The 18060-nt window shown below is 38.9% G+C and overlaps 1 protein-coding gene across 10 annotated transcripts in view; it reads right to left on the reverse strand.

The window, feature by feature from the left end:
- Positions 1-18060, reverse strand: part of USP47 (ubiquitin specific peptidase 47) — a 77009-nt gene that overhangs the window by 27170 nt on the left and 31779 nt on the right. For 7 of the 10 annotated variants that reach the window (XM_084853909.1, XM_084853873.1, XM_084853892.1 and 4 more), the window contains 6 exons: positions 14580-14659; positions 13434-13583; positions 3354-3449; positions 3103-3255; positions 1571-1738; positions 644-775 (listed from right to left, as the gene is read on the reverse strand). In XM_084853909.1, the coding sequence (XP_084710035.1) occupies positions 644-775; positions 1571-1738; positions 3103-3255; positions 3354-3449; positions 13434-13583; positions 14580-14659 (779 nt within the window). The remainder of the gene's footprint in view (positions 1-643; positions 776-1570; positions 1739-3102; positions 3256-3353; positions 3450-13433; positions 13584-14579; positions 14660-18060) is intronic. The other 3 variants (XM_084853884.1, XM_084853863.1, XM_084853938.1) reach the window with 1 other exon arrangement.

Raw genomic sequence — 18060 nt, forward strand, 5'->3', positions numbered from 1 at the left:
CAGGATACTCCATTCTATTTGCCCTCCCCCTCAGTTTTCCATTTCCCCCCCTACGAAAGACAGCTTTCCAAGCCCACTGAGCATGTTCAGTCCTCACCAGGCTGTTCTGTTTTTTTTTGTTTTTTGCCCACTTAGGTGTTCTTTTTCCTAAAGATTTGTTGTACTCATACAAACTCTGGGGTTCTTCCAGGCACCTTCTTATTTGTGGGTGGATCCAGGGCCAGCATCAAGGGTAGGCATTGTTGGGCACCTGCCAAGGGCCCACACCCCAGCAGGGGCCCACTGACAAAAGCCCCCTGGACTTGCTCCTACTCTTTACCACTGCAACCTGCTTCACCTGCCTCTTGCTCTGGTTCTGACAGTACTGGTGGTGGCGAGAAGCAGAAGTGACAGATGCCACCGCCTATTTGCTCCCTGGCTCTCTGCCTTTCAAAAAAAGCAAGTGGTAGCAATGATGAGAAAGAGGATGACGAGCAATAGCAGCTGGTGAGAATGGTGGTGAGAAGGTAGAGTCACTGATTGAGGGTGCCCATTGGCCGAGGGCTCTCAGAAACCTGGAGCTGGCATTGGGTGATGCCACTTTGACTACATAAAGCTAAACACCTGGATACCGAATTTGCTATTATTATATATGATAACTTACCTTGCTAACATGTTGATCGTTGAAGCTGTACCACTGACCATCACTAAAAGATTTTATGCATGCATAGTAATGGCCACCAGCTGCACTTCCCGAATGGACCATAACAGAAAACAGTTCATATAACAATGAATTCTGTGAGATGGGGGAAACAACAAAGCAGTATGTTGTTAAAAAAAAAAGCCTACAGTTCCAAGTCCATTTTCATATTACATAAGATTATTTTTAATTGGGGCAAAGCATTTTCTTCATCCTGATGTCCATTTCTTGTCTATTAAAGCAACCACGCACCACAAGGTTAATGTTAATACTTAGAATTTTACCCTCAGTAGCTATTTCACTTCCCTAAGCAGTCAGCAATAAATGTCTAGGCATTTATCAGAATAGAGATTTCCAAACACTGCTGAGAATTTTCAGATTATTAAACTGCCTTCCAAGTTATCATAAACCCTTCTAACACCTGCATATTTCATTTCCTCTTCCAAGCCATTACTGATGGGCTTTTAGGGTCTGGGAAGGAGCCTTCCCTATAGGTCAGATCAGTTAGTGACTTTTGCCATCCTCACACAACATAGCAAATGTTTTCACTGGAATATTGTTAAGATTAGTCTGCCCTTCTTCTCCAAGCACTGTAACTTTGACTTGATCGTAACTTATATAGTCTATTATCATTAAGCTGTCACTACTTTGTAGCTGGGTTTTTCTTTAGCCTTTTCATCATCCCTCAGGCGACTTTTACACTACAAGCTTTTACAGAGATTTGGAGTCTCCTTAATTTTGCAATATGCATTGTTTATTAATAGCATAAAAGAATTCCATCAATCAGGTGCATGTTTTAAAACATAATCAATAGTATTGGTGGAGCAAAAGGCAGAATTATTTTATCTTTAAGACACACCAAAACAGCTAAACAACCATTTTTAAAGGTACCTTTTCGTTGGCAACTTTTGAAATCCTTTCAGCAGTGCTGTTGCTTTCAAGACATATTCCTTCATCAACTCCGTCATCATTAGAAAAATCATTGCTCATCTGATCACTGTGGCAGCTGCCTTCGTTCTCTGCTCCACTGTCAGTGCAACTCTCTGTTTGAGGAGACTTCTTAAAACAAGCCATAAGCATTAGTTTTTAAAAATATTAAATGTCTGTATATCTGATGAAATACTTAAAACTGTTTAATCTAAAGTGAACACTGTATACTTGTATATTACATAACGATTAGGCAGTTTTCTTAGAAACTCATTATGCTCCAACGCAAATAATTATACAGACCCCATCCAAGTATAGGTGGGTTCCCATTAGACTCAGAGACCTGTTCCCTTCCCCCCTCCACCTACGCATGTGTATTTGCAGGCACTGCAAGGGGCATTTCAGGGAATGGAAGGCTTGTGTGCCTCTCACCATTCCTTGCAATGGCTCCTTGCATTACCTGCATGCATGCCCATATACACCTATAGGTGGGAAGGAGAAACTTGGTAATAAAGAGACCTAGGGGACCTGCACCTGTGCACTGACTAGATCAGACTTTATATTGCCCAACATAACATTTTAATTTCAGTTTAAGCATGCAAATAGTATTTAAACGATGCAAGATTATACAACACCACTATATTATGTGCAAGAGCAGGCAGAAGATAGATTAGGATCTACTAAACTTCTAGGCAATTTGTATTATTACATTGGCAAGGGTTTCCAGTACTCATTGCTTCACAATAGCAACAAATAAATAGCAGCCTTTTATTTGTATGTATGTATGTATGTATTTAATTTCTATACTGTCCAATAGCTAAAGCTCTCTGGGCTCTTTACAAAAGATTATAACCTTAAAATACAACGTTGTTACTTTTTCTTAAATTACGCAGCTGAAGCTATTTTGGTGGCCCAGTACTACTTTTTCCCATCGCCCGAGCAAGCTCTAGGTATGTTGTGCAAGCACTGCTTTACATTAGCACTACATCATTAGTGCTAGCTCTGGAGCACAGTTGGAGACTACACAAAGAAAAACTGGGTTGAGGGGAAACCAAGAGCAGATGTTTGTGTGAAAGGACTGTGAGCTCAGTTCTGGTACTGAAAATAAAACTCCTGGGGTGAGCATGTGCCTAAATACCCTATTCTTTAATTTTAAGAATACATTCACACCACTGAGTCACTAGTATATGAATGTCATGGTTGCAGAAAAACACAAAGTAGATTTCACAAGCCTGAATCTGCCCAATCCTGGTCTAGCACATATTTACATCACTTCAGATACCCTTTGTTTTAACCTCTCCAAGAAAAACAGAACAAGTATCAGGGTTTTCTACAAAGAATAAAAGTATTCATGTCTATTTTACATCCCATAAAGAAGCCAAGCATGCCACAAATCTAAACTGATATGTCCATGATACTTTGCCAACAAAATTACATTTTAGAGATAAAGGGCATTCTTAAAAAAACAATACACAGAACTGTATTTTGATCATTACCTCATCTTCAATATCAATGAATGAGCCCATATCTAGCTCTTCAGGAAATGTCATACGATCATTAAGCTTTATCCTGTGCATAGTAGTATAATCAAAGTCAAATCTCTTTAGCTGCAAGGTCAGCAGATACGGAAAATGCAAGAACCGCAAGCCCTGAAAAACATAAAGGCACCCCAATAGGCAATGATGAATTTCATTTCAGGGATATTGCTATAGCCACTTCATAGCTGTGTCAGAAGATGTTTATTTACCTTTCTTGCATCACATTTCTTCTTACACCGTTCACAGAAATACTGATTGGGGCCATCGAGGATCTCAGGTTGAATGAAAGCATGTAGAGCTTCCTCCTAGTTTAAAAAAAGATTTTAGCGCTGTTAGGAGACAGATTATATGTGTAATATGGAACTGCATGACTGAAACCAAACAATCTTGAATTCTATAAACAAAAGAAAATAGTAAAAATGCACAGAGAAATGGTCAGGAAGGAAAAGATATTAAATGTAAACAACATTTGCATTCTGCCTTAGGTAAGCAGCCAAATCATGATCAATAACACATTGCATTTTATTAAGCGGTTGATGGTTCCATCAGGATTAGGTTTTGTGAATAATCGGAAGCCAAGTAAGTCTGTTATCTTGCACATCACATTAAGTCACAGTGGCACAGTAAGTCACGAAGATCAGCTTTAAGTCCTCACCCTCTTGGTTTTGGCTTTGTCCTTTGAGGACCAAGTGTAACATTAAACATAGGGTATTTAAAAAGGTATAATGGTACCCTTTCATCTCCAAAGCATATTGCCTTATTAATCTAAACTCTTAGGTTTCAGCTCTGCACCAGGTGATGTGCATTTAAGTACTATTAAACACAAGATGCACATTTCAGTGTACAAAAAGCCAATAACCTAAACTCGATGTCCTTTTATGTCTATATGTGAGTGTTGTTTTATGTTTTTCACTTTTCTAACACAGATATAAGTTCCACTTAAGAAAAAGCATACAGACTGTTAGGTGTGAAAGGCAGCATAAGAAATTAATTTTGCTAGCAAGCCCAAAACCACAGAGAAGGCTACCCAGTGGATTTTTGCATGAATCACTATTCTGGGCTTCTATCCTCCCAATTAGTCTTTGCTGGGAGCTACAAATTCTGCAGTGTGTCTGCACTGGGCATAATTAAATCACTCCTTATGAAAAGATGCTGCAGAATGAATTGTCCTCAGAGCAGGCTGCCAATCTGATAGAAATACAAGTCACTGCTTGTTTTGTTTCCTCCCAGTTGGGAGGTACACCAGATCAGTGACTTGTGCAAAAACGTAGGGGGGTGGACTCTCCTGAGGACAGGGAATTCTTACACATTCTAGATGCAAAATCCTTTTGGGGGTTTAAGAGTGTAGTATGTCTCAAATTTTAAAATTCAGAAAAGTGTGCTTTAGCTATCAGAAGTATGGAACACACTACTTTAGTTAGACTTCCATAATGAAACAATGCACACTTCTGGACTATGCCTTTAGAGTAAGGTAATTTCAGCTCAAATATAAATCCACTCTTTGGAAGCTGAGCTTTCCCACTGCTGCACTGTGGAATTTCATACCCAACATTTTGCCCCAAAAATGGATGGAGAGGAAGTCAGAAGGATAGCTATTTGTAGCAAAGTTAAAAGCTATTAAGTAGACTAGATATCCAGTTGTATACTGCTTTGTAAGAAAGCATCCTAGGACCCAGAGGGACTATAACAATGATCACAAATATCCCCTTTTTAGGCAAGATGCTTCAGCAGGTAGTGGCTGTGCAACATCAGGCATTCTATGTGAATCTGGTTCTCTGGACCCATTGCAATCCAGCTTCAGGACTAATTTTGGCAAGAAAACTGCTTTGGTTGATCCGGTAGATGGGGAAGTGTGGCCTTGTTGGTTCTCTTCATCTTCTAAGTCCCCTTGATACATCAGCCATTGTATCTTTCTGGATAAGCCCGGTGGGTTACGAAGTGGAAACATGGTGTTACGGTGGATCCATTCCCACCTACAGGGTAGTTTCCAAAAGACTATACTGGGAGATTACTACTCTGCCTCATGGCACTTGTGCTATGAGGTCCCACAGGGTTCGATTTCATCCCTTATACTTTTTTACAAGACATGACTGGCAGAGGCCAGCCAAGGATTTGGTATACACTGGTGACACCCAACTCTATTTCTCTTTGCTATCTGAATCAGTTGAGGTAGTGGAGGTGCTGAACTGATGCCTGGAACCAGATCGTGCTAGATGAGGGCTAACAAACTCAGGCTTAATCCTGAGAAGACAAGGTCCTGCAGATGGTTCTTTTGTCTAGGGAAATGGGGTACAACCTATTTCAGATGGGACTGCACTCTCCCTGAATGATTAGGATCTCGGTTTGGTGGTGCTTGTCACTAGGTGCTCAAGCAACCTCAGTGGCATGGAGGACCTTTCACCATGCCACTGTATATGCAGCTGTGACCTCTTCTGGATAGGGATAATCTTGCCACAGTTATCCACACTCTAGTAAACTTCAATTTAGATTTCTGCAATGCATTATATATGGGTCTACCACTGAATACAGTCCAGAAACTACTGTTGGTGCAGGGTGCAACTGCTAGAATAATGGTAACTGAGAATGTATCTTGTGGTGTGGAAAGAACTCTATTGGCTTCCAGTCCACTTCCAAGCTCAGTTCAAGGTCCTGGTGCTTACTCAGCTTAGGTGCCAGCTACCTGCCAAATTTCTGCTCTTGTGTCAACCCGACCCTACACCAATGCCTTCCTCCAAGTGACCCCACTGTCTGATGTGATGCAAGTAGTGACCAGGTATGGGGAAGGTTTGGTTGTGGTGTCCATCTCTGGAGCTTTCTCCAGGGCTGACAGCGCTATCTTTTGGTCCAGCCAGACTCTTTTGTTCTCCCCAGGCTTTTAAAATGACGTTTAAACATTTTTTGATCTGAATTGTTATGCTGCTTTTAACTGCTGGTTTTATAATGTTTTGACTGTATTGTATTATTTTGTATTGATATGTTAATCTTTTTTTTTGTAAATGGTTCTAAAATGGCTGTTGAAGGACTGTATAGAAATTCATTAACAAAATAAAATATTGAACTATCTCCTTTGTCCTGAAACTGGAATTACTATTTCATAAAGGTTAAAATGCAGCTGAGGCATGTTTTGACATATCACCTACATAAAGCCTTGGAAATCCTTGCAATAAGAAGTTAAGATATTTCTATTTAGTGTACTGTCCATTTCGTCTTCACAACAATATTACTACTACAATTAATAATAATTAAAATAATATGTTGTGTGAAATAACTTGGCAAATCTGTAAGTAGGGGGAAGGGATCTCTTGGTTTCTATTTCAAATTAGTTGAGGCTTTTACTCAAAAGTTACAAAAAAATAAGACATTTAACCCAGTTAGCTTGAAAGCCGACAGAAGACTGGGCTCATGAACTCCTGAAGCACCTTCACCTGTGAAGGTTAGAACAGAGACAGGCATGATAGTAAATGTGTACTTTAAAAGGCAGATAAGGTCATAAAAAAAAGTCCTGAAAATCAATTTCTTTCATGATCAACAGTTGTTCCCTGATGCCTAAATAAGTAATAGGGGGCTTAGTCGGGCAGAAGACTCACCAATTGCAAAATGGCTGGTACACAGCTTATAAGATTACTATCTAAATCATGTTGTTTGATGGATCCCACTTTGGGAGGAGATCAAGGATATGGGAAGGTCTTCAAAAAGCCTCCAATTCATCCCTTCTCCCTCCATTTCTGAGAGCTCAGAGAAGCACTAAGAATAAACAGAACAAAGGTTTACAGCCCTGGCTTTTCCACATGAACAAAAATTCTGTCACTTGAAAGAGAAGAAACTCTTTACAAAAGGGCTGGTCTCCAGACCAATGGCTAACAACGGGGGGGGGGGGGATGGGGGATCAGAGAGACTACAGACAGAAATGCAGTATCACACTGCTTTATTTTATTTTGTGTCACTGGCCCATCAAAAAATCAAGAAAATGATTGTGTCCTAAATACCATATAGTCCAAATCAATTTCTTTAAACAATGAAAAACAGCAAAATTTCTATTAGAAGGGCAGTTACTGAAAACTATGAAGTAGATGACAGATTCTGTAGTTTAACTCTATCACACACAAAAACAATCTGAAGCAAGCATGCATGTCACTGAGACAAAATGTAGATTTTTAGATGACAACTATGGCCTGAATATCTTTTCAGGGAACAATTGCTGACTAGAATTATTAAGAAGTCTGTACCAAAGTATTTCTGAGGTATAATATTTCACAGCAATTCCTTATTGTTATGTGGGAAGCAATTATATACAAATATAGATATATATGCAACGTAGCAAAAAATATTACATCTTTCATTAACAAATAAATGGCATGTGAATGATTGACAAAACTGGTAATGCAAAATTTATGTAGACTCTGTGCGATGTGCAAGTCAACAAGGAACCATACTATTCTAGATTTATATACAGATATGAACAAAAACAAATGATGCTCCTATGAATCTTCAAAAAATCGAATGAAAAACTATGAATGGTAATGTATTATTTAATGACTTTATTGCTTACCAAGGAGGAAGTGATGCTTGAAATAATTATTTCAATTCTATTTTGACAGCTCAATTTTTTAAGTGCTATATTTTGTCCTGTGTATATTTTTCTTCATATTTTTTTCATTCTGATTTTGCTTACTTCTAGAATTCACTATAATTTCTACAACACTGCTTCTACTGTGTAATTTTTAAGTTCATTCATATGAATATTTTACAGTGGAATTAACAGTATTTCCATCAAAATATATGCATTGTCTTTATATATTTCATGGCTGAGTATTCACACTCTCATATCACTGTTATGTACAAATGGCTGGAGCCAGACAGTACAAGGTTGGAGCCTTGTACTATTAAAGTCTATACCTCCAGCCTAAGTAAGTTAAACTTTCCTCACACTGAAATCAATGGAATTAATTTCAACTAACTTAAGACTAAAGTTCTAAACCCACTCCCACTTACCTGGGAGTAAGTCCCATTGAACTCAACAGAGTTGATGTGTCTAGGATTATATCATTAGCCTGAGTCTAAAACACTGTATTTCCACAAATTATAATTACTTCCAAGATTGCTGATTCTTGCTTAAGACTACCGCTCTGAACAGCAGTATTTAAACCTTCCTTACAAACAAATGGGGTAACAGCATTTGAAAAACAATACTATCTGACTATAAGAACAAAACACAACCTTTTCATAATTGCACATTCATAGGCTTGTAATACATTTCCATCAACTACTATTGCTTATTTGACCTTTCAAATATAAAGTGTAGAAACACCTATATTTACTGTTTTAGGTTGTTTTTGTGGGTAATAAGATAATCCACATGTACAGAATGATGCTTTCTAGGACTTTGAGGTAGGGGCAGCTGTCAGCAAATGTTGCCACTAGGTTCAATGGAGCTTCCTATTATCAAATCTAGGTTGCTCTCAAAACTAGTTATCTGTACAATATTATCAGAAGGTTTATTTGAGGGTAGAGACTGGTATGAGGAGGAGGGCCTAAAATACATAAGCTGTTCATTTATGCAGGCCTGGACCGAGATCCTTTGTACTTAAGCAGTTTATTACTTATTTCATTTCATTTCCACCTTTCTTTTGTGGTAAGTAAAGTTCCCAGTCTGATCAGACCCAAACCTGCTTAGCTTCAGCAAGATTGTTGCAGGCTGTGTAGGCCTATTTTAATTTAAAATGTTTACAAAAAGGTAGATTCCCAGAGCTGAGAAGTTCTTTGGAACGCTTGTTCTGGACCAGGTCTTAGGCAAGAGAATATGTTGTTCAATAATGCCTACCACATCACATCCCTGGAACTTACTACAGATAGCCATATAGCCATTGACAGCCTAAATCCTCAGCTTATGGCTTCTTATGTAAAAAATAAGTTTAATTTTAGATTAGTATATGTGATGGCAATATATTGCACTGTGAATTAAGTATGAGAGTTCCATAATACAATGACAGATTAATCAATGCACACTCTGCAATGTAAAGACAGTCTGTCTTTACTGAAATAGCTTACATACGCTGAACCTAGTTTTAAGCTATTTTAAACAGAAAGCTCATATCTGGATCACAATGAAGCAGATGAAGGACTACCAATATTAGCAACTGTTGCAGCTATGCTGGCTTTCTGCACAGCTATAGATCCCATAAAATATAGTTTCTCTTAGCTATGAACAAGAGATAACATTACAAGCTTCCTCTTTAAAATTTTCTTCAAGCTTTATATTTAGAGTCAATTCATCATTAGCTTATCCCAATGACAAATCACTTATTTCCTCATAAGATAGTAAGGGCGCAGTCCTATACAGATAGGCGGCTGCCTCCGAACTTGGAGGCGACCACCCATCCAGTGCAGGGCAGGAGAAGCATGGAGGGGATTGTTCCCTCCGCGATTCTCCTGCCCTGCATTTTCAGCTATACAGCCGACTGCAGCTGTCTAGCCACGGGAAGGCTGAGCGGGGAAGGAGGCTGCTGTACGACGCATTGGATGTGTCGTACAGGCATTTCCGCCCTCCCCGCCCCAGAATGCCCCTTTTCAGCCACTCAGTGCTCCTCTTGCGAAAGTGGAGGACGGGGCTGGTTCGTGTTGCCTCCAAGGCAGTGTGGAAGTAGGGGGAGGTCTGTTCTCCGGAAACCGACCTCAGAGTCGATTCCTGGAAAACCAGATATTCTATGGCCGTCTAGCGGCCATAGGATTGCTCCCTTAATCTTTTAAAATTGCATTTCTACATGGACTTGTGTGGAATACAAACAAAACCTCTGTAATTTCAAAAAAACAAATGATAGTAAAGCCATACTATGGTGTGAAACAAGGATTTTTTAAAAGGAGATCAGAAAAATTAAATAAGGTATTTCTTCAAGACATGGCAATACAAAGTTGAAGTCCTAATGCATGCAGATAAAGAAACTGAAGCTCTGTCTTCATTTGAAGAGCCAGCAGTTAGCAACGTGACGTATCTTAAGCTTTCTCCCAAAATTCCCATATATATATATATATATATATATAGAGAGAGAGAGAGAGAGAGAGAATGAATGAATTAGAATTTTTGAATGTAAATATTTTGTACAGAATTGCAGGCAGTGGCAAGACTAGCCGGGGTGGGGGGGAGGTAGGTATTGACATTTGTTGCTAACATCCATCCTCTGTCATGATTTAAAGAAATAGGAAATCACTTACCTCTAACTAGAGTTCTTTGAAGGTAGTATCCTCCTTAGATTCCCTATTTTGGGTAGTGCCGCCTGTGGAAAATCCCCTCAGGAACTGACTAGCAAGATCGAAAGAATTTTAGATTCCCTTCCACAAGCCCTATTAGCGCATGTGTTGATCCAATTATATGCTTGTTATGACCTCTGAGCCCAATCTTTACTTATTCTCATCAATGGAGGATCAATGGAGGATACTACCTTCAGAGAATTCCATTTAGAAACAGGCGATTTCTCCCCTTCTCCAAAAGCAAGTATCCTCCATAGTTCCCAACTGTTGGCGACTAAACAACTAAAATATTTTCTACCAGAAAACCAACTTTGCAGTACAATGTAGGAAAAAGTATAAGATAGCTCAGATGAATGGAGCATCAACACAGTTTCCAACATAATAGCTTTAGAAGTTACTTAGCTCATGAAAAACTTGATTCTCATGTTCAGATATTCATAACAGAAACAGATGTTGTCTGAACTAGACAGGATAAGGAGAATTGTCTAGAAGTTAAAATGTATATAAAATAAACATCCTGTGATATCTAACTGAATTACTTCTTTCTATCATCTCAGAGGAAAGGTTTTCAAGGTAATAGGCCTTAATATTATACCATTTAAAAATCCAGTAGAGGCCAGGGAATTCATTCAGTTACTGACCTGGTTCAAAATATGAAGGCATTCAAAATAGTTCTATCTACTTGAAAATGTCACCTATATGCGCCCACAAGTTACAAACCACACTGCAGTATAAACTACTGGGTTAATTTCATTTATATATTATTTCTTAAACTGAAAGCTAAATTTAACTAAACATGACAGTGGATGGAACTACACAGTTTTTAATTACCATAAACCAGGGTGGGCAGAAGATAAATCATGGTACACTGGCCAATCACTAGTTGACCTCTTACTGCCTTGCTTGTTGTTGGGATTCTTGCAAAGAATGCTGGATTAGGGTGAGCCTTCACCTGATCCTACAAGACATTTCTTAAGCTTATAAGCAAAAGCATATACTCAGGATCACTTCTGTTTTAACTGTGAAGGGATTATGAGGTATGCACTCTTGCTTTGTATGTTTAAACACTCAGAAGACCACAGGATCCTGGTTTGGTTTTTAAAATAGATCACAAGATCAAAGTCAGCCTATCCATTTTAAAGGGTATGTTATGGAAAATAGTTGACCTATCTCAATCGTTAAAAGCCTTTTATCATTCTTCTTTTTGCAAACAGCAAGCTCCTTTTGCTCTGTATAAAATGCCTTAACATTGTGAAAAAACCCACAATGAAGATAGAAACATAGCAATGGTTTACAATTCTAAGGTTGCAAATGCATTTCAAAAGAGTATATTTAAAATGTTTCTAGAATGTTGTTAACTATGTTAAGATCTTTTATTACCAACATGTCTAGAGATAATAAAAAAAAACTACGTCTAGTGTTCTACTTCATGTTATGGTTTTATTATTTCCAGCAGCACTCGCCCTCAGGAAAACCCTCCCCATGCAGTTCAGGAGGCAGAAAATGTGTTATGTTTCAAATGCTTCCTGAAAATGCACTTGTTCACAAAGGCTTTCTCTGGCTTATAATTAATTGTAATTAATCATGCTGCTCCATCTCATTGTTCCTTGCATTGCTCAGTACTACTACTGCAATTGGAATTATTTTTAATAATGTATTTTAAATGTGATTATAATATTTATATGTGAACTGCTTTGGGGTTTTATTATATTAAACAGTATAGAAGTATCACTAATAAATACTGATTTTACTGTATTTTTATTATGTACATTAGCCATAGGGAGGCTCATAAATTAATAACAATAATAATAATATCAGATATGCAAACTGACAATTTAATCACATCAATTTTGATAGCTAAGTGGGTGAATCACCTACTGCACTATAAGGAAGGATACTGTAGTATAAATACCCAAAAAATATTATCTGTTTGGCTTCATACCCTGAGCAGGTCATTAAGCAGAGTCATATCAAACCCTCCTTGTTCCATAGCTTTCATAAAGCGGGCAATGACTCAGTTACATTTGAATAGTTGTTTTATTTGTTCTCAGCCAAGTTACAGCATTGGCTTTAACATACTTATTTATTTGTTTATACCCTGCCTTTCTACCAAAAAAATGGCACTCAGTAGCTCCTTTCTTATCCAGTTCTTCCTTACCACTATACTCCCAGAGTTAAGAAAAGGAGCCTCTCTGCTCCCACCTCCACAACAGGTAGAGCCAGGATCTCCTTTTAAGAAAACAAGTTAGGACAATTCTTTTTCCTGTAGTTCTGCCTGATACTTTTTTATATAGCTCATCGCTAACTGCCAATGCCATCGTCCTTGCCTGGTTACGCTTCTTGTTTGGGGGTCTCAGTTCTCCCTACACTGGAGTTAGTTCTCCAGTTTGAGTAGCTTGCTCACCACAGGGTGTTTGGCTTATTTTCTCATACTACTGTTTATGATCTCTGCTTTAGATTCTCCCGCTCACCCAAAAGCACACTTCAAATTCCAAATTAGAATTCCATAAATTTTTCCTTTGTTGTACAGTATTATTGGGCAGGTTAGAAATGTACTAAAAAATACAAATACAGTAGCTACTACTAATTTCAGGGTAACTATTCTAAGGCAAGGCCCACCCCATCTCTTATTCTTCATTTCAAAACACTTTCTATAGGAGAGTGAGAGGAGAGCACAAGGAGTTGCTCTGTTTTCATTACAACTGTAAGCAATATTAAGAGTTTAGATTATTCATAAAACACCTATTAGCATACCAATATAAAAGTAACACTAATTCTAGAAGTGTTCTGAGAAAGAACATACTGGTATATCGTATACATGGAATTACTTGGCTGAACTTCCTTTCCTCTTAAAACATGCACCAGTAGGACTTATTGAAGGGTCAAAACCTTTTAGAACTTGCTAGCTGTTTTACTGAACAAAGACGGACAACCCAAGATAGAATATCTAGGATGATACTTACCTTTCAAGAAAGTGACACCAATGTTGCATATATATGTAATGTGTGTATAGATGCAGTAGCTGTCAGTTTAACAGTACACACCACGCTTGCAAAAGCCTGATTGGAGCCATAAGGCCGAATGACCAATGGAATATCCAGGTACGTATCAATTCTCCAACTCTCATAGCCACATTCCAGACATCTTACATAGTCCTTCAGCTTGCCTTGATAGAGTTGGTTTATGAGATCAGCCTGTAATTAAAGAATTTTAATATTTTAGCATAGCCCAAAAGGATACAAACAAGACATTTTATTTTACTTTCTGCAATACGTTTTCCTGTGGCGTTTAAGTGTAGCTAATTTATTCTGAATTGTACAAGCAAACATTTAGAGACATAAAAGACTAGCTTAGGGTGTGTGTGTGTGTGTGTGTGTGTGTGTGTTAGAGAGAGATCCCAATCATTTTCCTTCAGCCCATTAACAATATCCTTTTATTCATAAAATATAACATATTCTAATTCCCTTTCTATCTAACACAACTTACTTCTGTTGCAGTACAGTGACTATTTCCTACTGCAGCCTATTTCTTTCAGTTAGTTGCCTTCTAAACTGAAAATAAAACCATCACCTATCCAGGGCAAGTAAAATGTTTCTTTACCCAATTCATCTTAACATCTCTTATGTAGATCACTATTTCTATTCCAGCCAGGAATAGGTGGACCAGTCTATTTCTGATCTGTATCAATTTGCTGACTTCATTCTTTAGTCTCTTCCATTTCTATATTATTGTGCAATTTTGAAAAATCCACATGACTACTTGTAATCAAATATTGAAATACATATTTGGAATGCATTATCTCCCAAAATACACATTTATAGATATATTTTATCTACATGTATGCATTTATAAATGTACTTTGGTATGTTTTTTGAACAGAGAACTGCATTGCGATATTTGGAGAAGTGCAAAATCTGAATAATTAAATTCTATTACATTACATAAAATACTCCCAGAGGCGCAGATCAGGTCTGCTGGCATAAGAAATTGTGAAGATCAAATTCCTCAAGCATGCTTAATCCAAGCTAAGTGAGTTTCTCTATTCTACCTCAGTGTCTTGAATTGGCATCTGAGCCCAGGTCTAATACAATACTACCTACTGAGCTACTCCACTCTTATTTCTAGTTCAAGCAGTTAACTGTCATTCCTCTTTATCCCATTACTCCCAGAATAAACCCAAAGTGTTATACCTGTTCCGTTTGTTTCCATTTTTGTTCCAAAGCATCAAACATGACTCTACAGAGTTCCTGCACATCATGCTGCTGCCATGCTGTTGTAACATAAAAGTGACTTCATTTAGTCAGCTAAGACAGACATCACTACAGCACTTTGTTAACCTAGTCACAAAAGCAACAGAATAAATATCTACTATGTTTCATTAAACTGATTTTGCTTAGGATCCAGCTAGTTTTTAAGTTGAAATTTTCCATGCCTCATGCATGACTAATATCTAACACTTCTTTCCAAACATGTTAACATATTTTTTTAAAGTTGAGCATTTACAACTGTAGTTTAACATCTTAGAAGCCACAGTGGACTTTAAGCAATACTAAAAAGAAAGAGGTGTACATTATCTTTCTAACACTTCTATTTTAGCCTCAATCAATTTAGTTTCTACTTCAGAAATAAAATGTTTTTTAAAGAATCACAGAAAGCAATAAATGTACTAAACACACCAAAAAGTTGACTTCTGAATTCACAGTAACATTTGAAGACTCTGCACTGAAGAAATATACTGCTATGTAATGAATAATGAAGACAACTCAAATTTACACATGGAATTCATATATAAGAACCCCATGCCTTCATCTCTGAGCTCCTTGAATGAATACATATGTAGCCAAAGTAAAACAAATATTGATCCCTGCTGCCTACTGAATGAGGTACATATAAGTTAGCATCCAACAATTAGACTTAGTAATTTAAAGTATCTTCTACACGTTCCTCGTAGCATCTGGGTGGCCACTGTGGTCACCAAAATACCAGATTAGATGATCTAGCAGGACTCTTTATGTTCTTAAAACAAAACTTTGTAAAGCACCACAAAAACTTGCAATGCCAGCAGCTTTAGAGCTTTCTCCACTTCCTTAGAAAGTTGAACTGCTTTTAATAAAAATAAAGCCCTAGGGTGCAATTTTATTGATTGTGTCCTAGATGCTTGGAAGCCCCTGAACTCAGAGGCTTCCAGATTCTTATTTCCTGTCGGGATGAACCAGGCAGGATGGGAGGAGTGGCAGAGGCAATCTTCACCTCCCCGTCCTCTGTCTTGGGTGATTTCCACTAGACGGGCTTTTTACCCCTTCTAGCAAGGTCACATCAGAGGGGGAGGGAAGGAGACTGGAGGAGGCTCAGGATAACTCATATCCTGGCCTCTTCGGTCTCCTCCCCCCCATGCCCACCGGAACACCCCCTTTCCTCCTCCTCCAACACTGCTTTTCCGACCTCAGAGAGGCAGCCAGTGCAGTTCTTGCCACACCAGCTGCAAGGGGGAGGGGTGTGGGGTCAGATCTCTCCCCTTCCGAGGTCAGTGTGCTCCCTCCGACCTCAGAGGGGCTTTCCGAGTCATCCTATGGTCCCTGGGACACTCGCCCAGGGATTGCTCTGGGATTTCTGAGGATTTTTCTCTTAGAAAATTAATAGGCTGCTTGGGATTCTTTATGTAGAAGATGTGCACATTCAACATATAATGGCCACATTCAGATAATTAGATTTTGGCTTAATAAACCAGAATACGTATGAGCTCCATACAATGCATGCAGCCCCTGTGCTGCTGCTTTGTTCCTCCCTTCACACGAGCAACTATAGAAGCCAAGAAGGTGCAGTTAACCACAATGTCCTATTACATGCAAAGTGGAAATGTGGTTAATTGCTTTCAAACAAACCAAGAATCAGAAGCCAACTTTAAACAATGGCTTCATACCTTGAGCAGGTCATTAAGGAGAGTCACATCAAACCCTCCTTGTTCCATAGCTTTCATAAAGCGGGCAATGACTCAGTTACATTTGAATAGTTGTTTTATTTGTTCTTAGCCAAGTTACAGCATTGGCATTAACATATTTATTTATTTGGTTTATATCCCGCCTTTCTACCAAAAAAATGGCACTCAGTAGCTCCCTTCTTATCCAGTTCTTCCTTACATCTATACTCCCAGAGTTAAGAAAAGGAGCCTCTCTGTCCTCACCTCCACAACAGGTAGAGCTAGGATCTCCCTTTAAGAAAACAGGTTAAGACAATTCTTTCTCTTGTAGTTCTGCCTGATGCTTTTTTATATAGCTCATCTCTAACTGCCAACGCCATCGTCCTTGCCTGGTTACGCTTCTTGTTTGGGGTCTCAGTTCTCCCCACACTGGAGTTAGTTCTCCAGTTTGAGTAGCTCGCTCACCACAGGGTGTTGGGATGTGGTTAGGAGGGGATGTCTGAGAGAGCCAGCAGCTTTCTTCTCCTGGTTCCCAATGACAGAAGGGAAAGTAATGACACTCCTCCACTTTTTCTTTCTCTTCCTTCCTTCCTCCCATCTCTCCTTTCCAACCCTCTTCCCTTTTATCTTCCTTTTTTGGATTGTCTGGCCACACCCCTGTGTCCCTGTCTGCTCTGAGCTGAGCACCTCCAGGAAGTTGGAATGGCCCCCAAAGGCCATCCATCCCATCAAATTGGTCTGTTGCCCTCCGCAGCTGCCCTGACTTGGCCATTTCCAGTAGGGATGCTGGAGAAATTTGAGACAGACTAAAATGAGCTTGGATTTCTAAGAATCCAACCTGCAAAATCCACTGTTGAGCGCCCCTCTCAGGCCATGTGCAGTCCGTGGACTTCCAGATGATTTTTTTACTTTCCTGAAATTAACGCATATAAATACGTAGGAAGATACCTAAGTTCCTGCTGAGGAAACATTGAACGGAATGGGGGAAAATACCCTAAATGTTATGTTGTTGTTGTTGTTGTTGTTCAGTCGTGTCCGACTCTTCGTGACCCCATGGACCATAGCACGCCAGGCCTTCCTGTCCTGCGCTCTCTCCCGGAGCGTGCTCAAGTTCATATTCATTGCATCCGTGATGCTATCTAGCCATCTCATCCTCTGCTGTCCCCTTCTCCTTTTGCCTTCAGTCTTTCCCAGCATCAGGGTCTTTTCCAGGGAGTTTTCTCTTCGCATTAGGTGGCCAAAATATTGGAGCTTCAGCTTCATTATCTGTCCTTCCAATGAGCACTCAGGGTTGATTTCCTTTAGGATGGACTGATTTGACCTCCTTGCAGTCCAGGGGACTCGTAAGAGTCTTCTCCAGCACCACAGTTCGAAAGCATCAATTCTTCGGCGCTCAGCCTTCCTTATGTTATGTTATATAAATGTACATATAAAACAATAAATGTTATGTACCAAGGTAAATTATGCAAATACTTACGTAAATACTTACGTAATTATTTGCATATTTTTCCACGATAGAAAAAAAAATTCCGCATCCATCTGTGGGCAGATAACGGAACAAAAGGCACCTGACCATCTGCGAAACACAGACGGAGTGGATTTTACAAAGTCCGTACATTCCTAATTTCAAGCACAGTGAGGATCCAGGAGAAGGCATCAGGTCATGGATTATTTGTAAATCATTAACCATAGTTTTCCAGTTTGGGTGGAACAGGAAACTATGGTTAACTATGGCTTCACAGTTAACCACAGTT

This window comes from Heloderma suspectum, chromosome 1, assembly GCF_057233095.1.
Source record: "Heloderma suspectum isolate Gila_16-S chromosome 1, 16-S_ref, whole genome shotgun sequence".
Lineage (NCBI taxonomy): Eukaryota > Metazoa > Chordata > Lepidosauria > Squamata > Helodermatidae > Heloderma > Heloderma suspectum.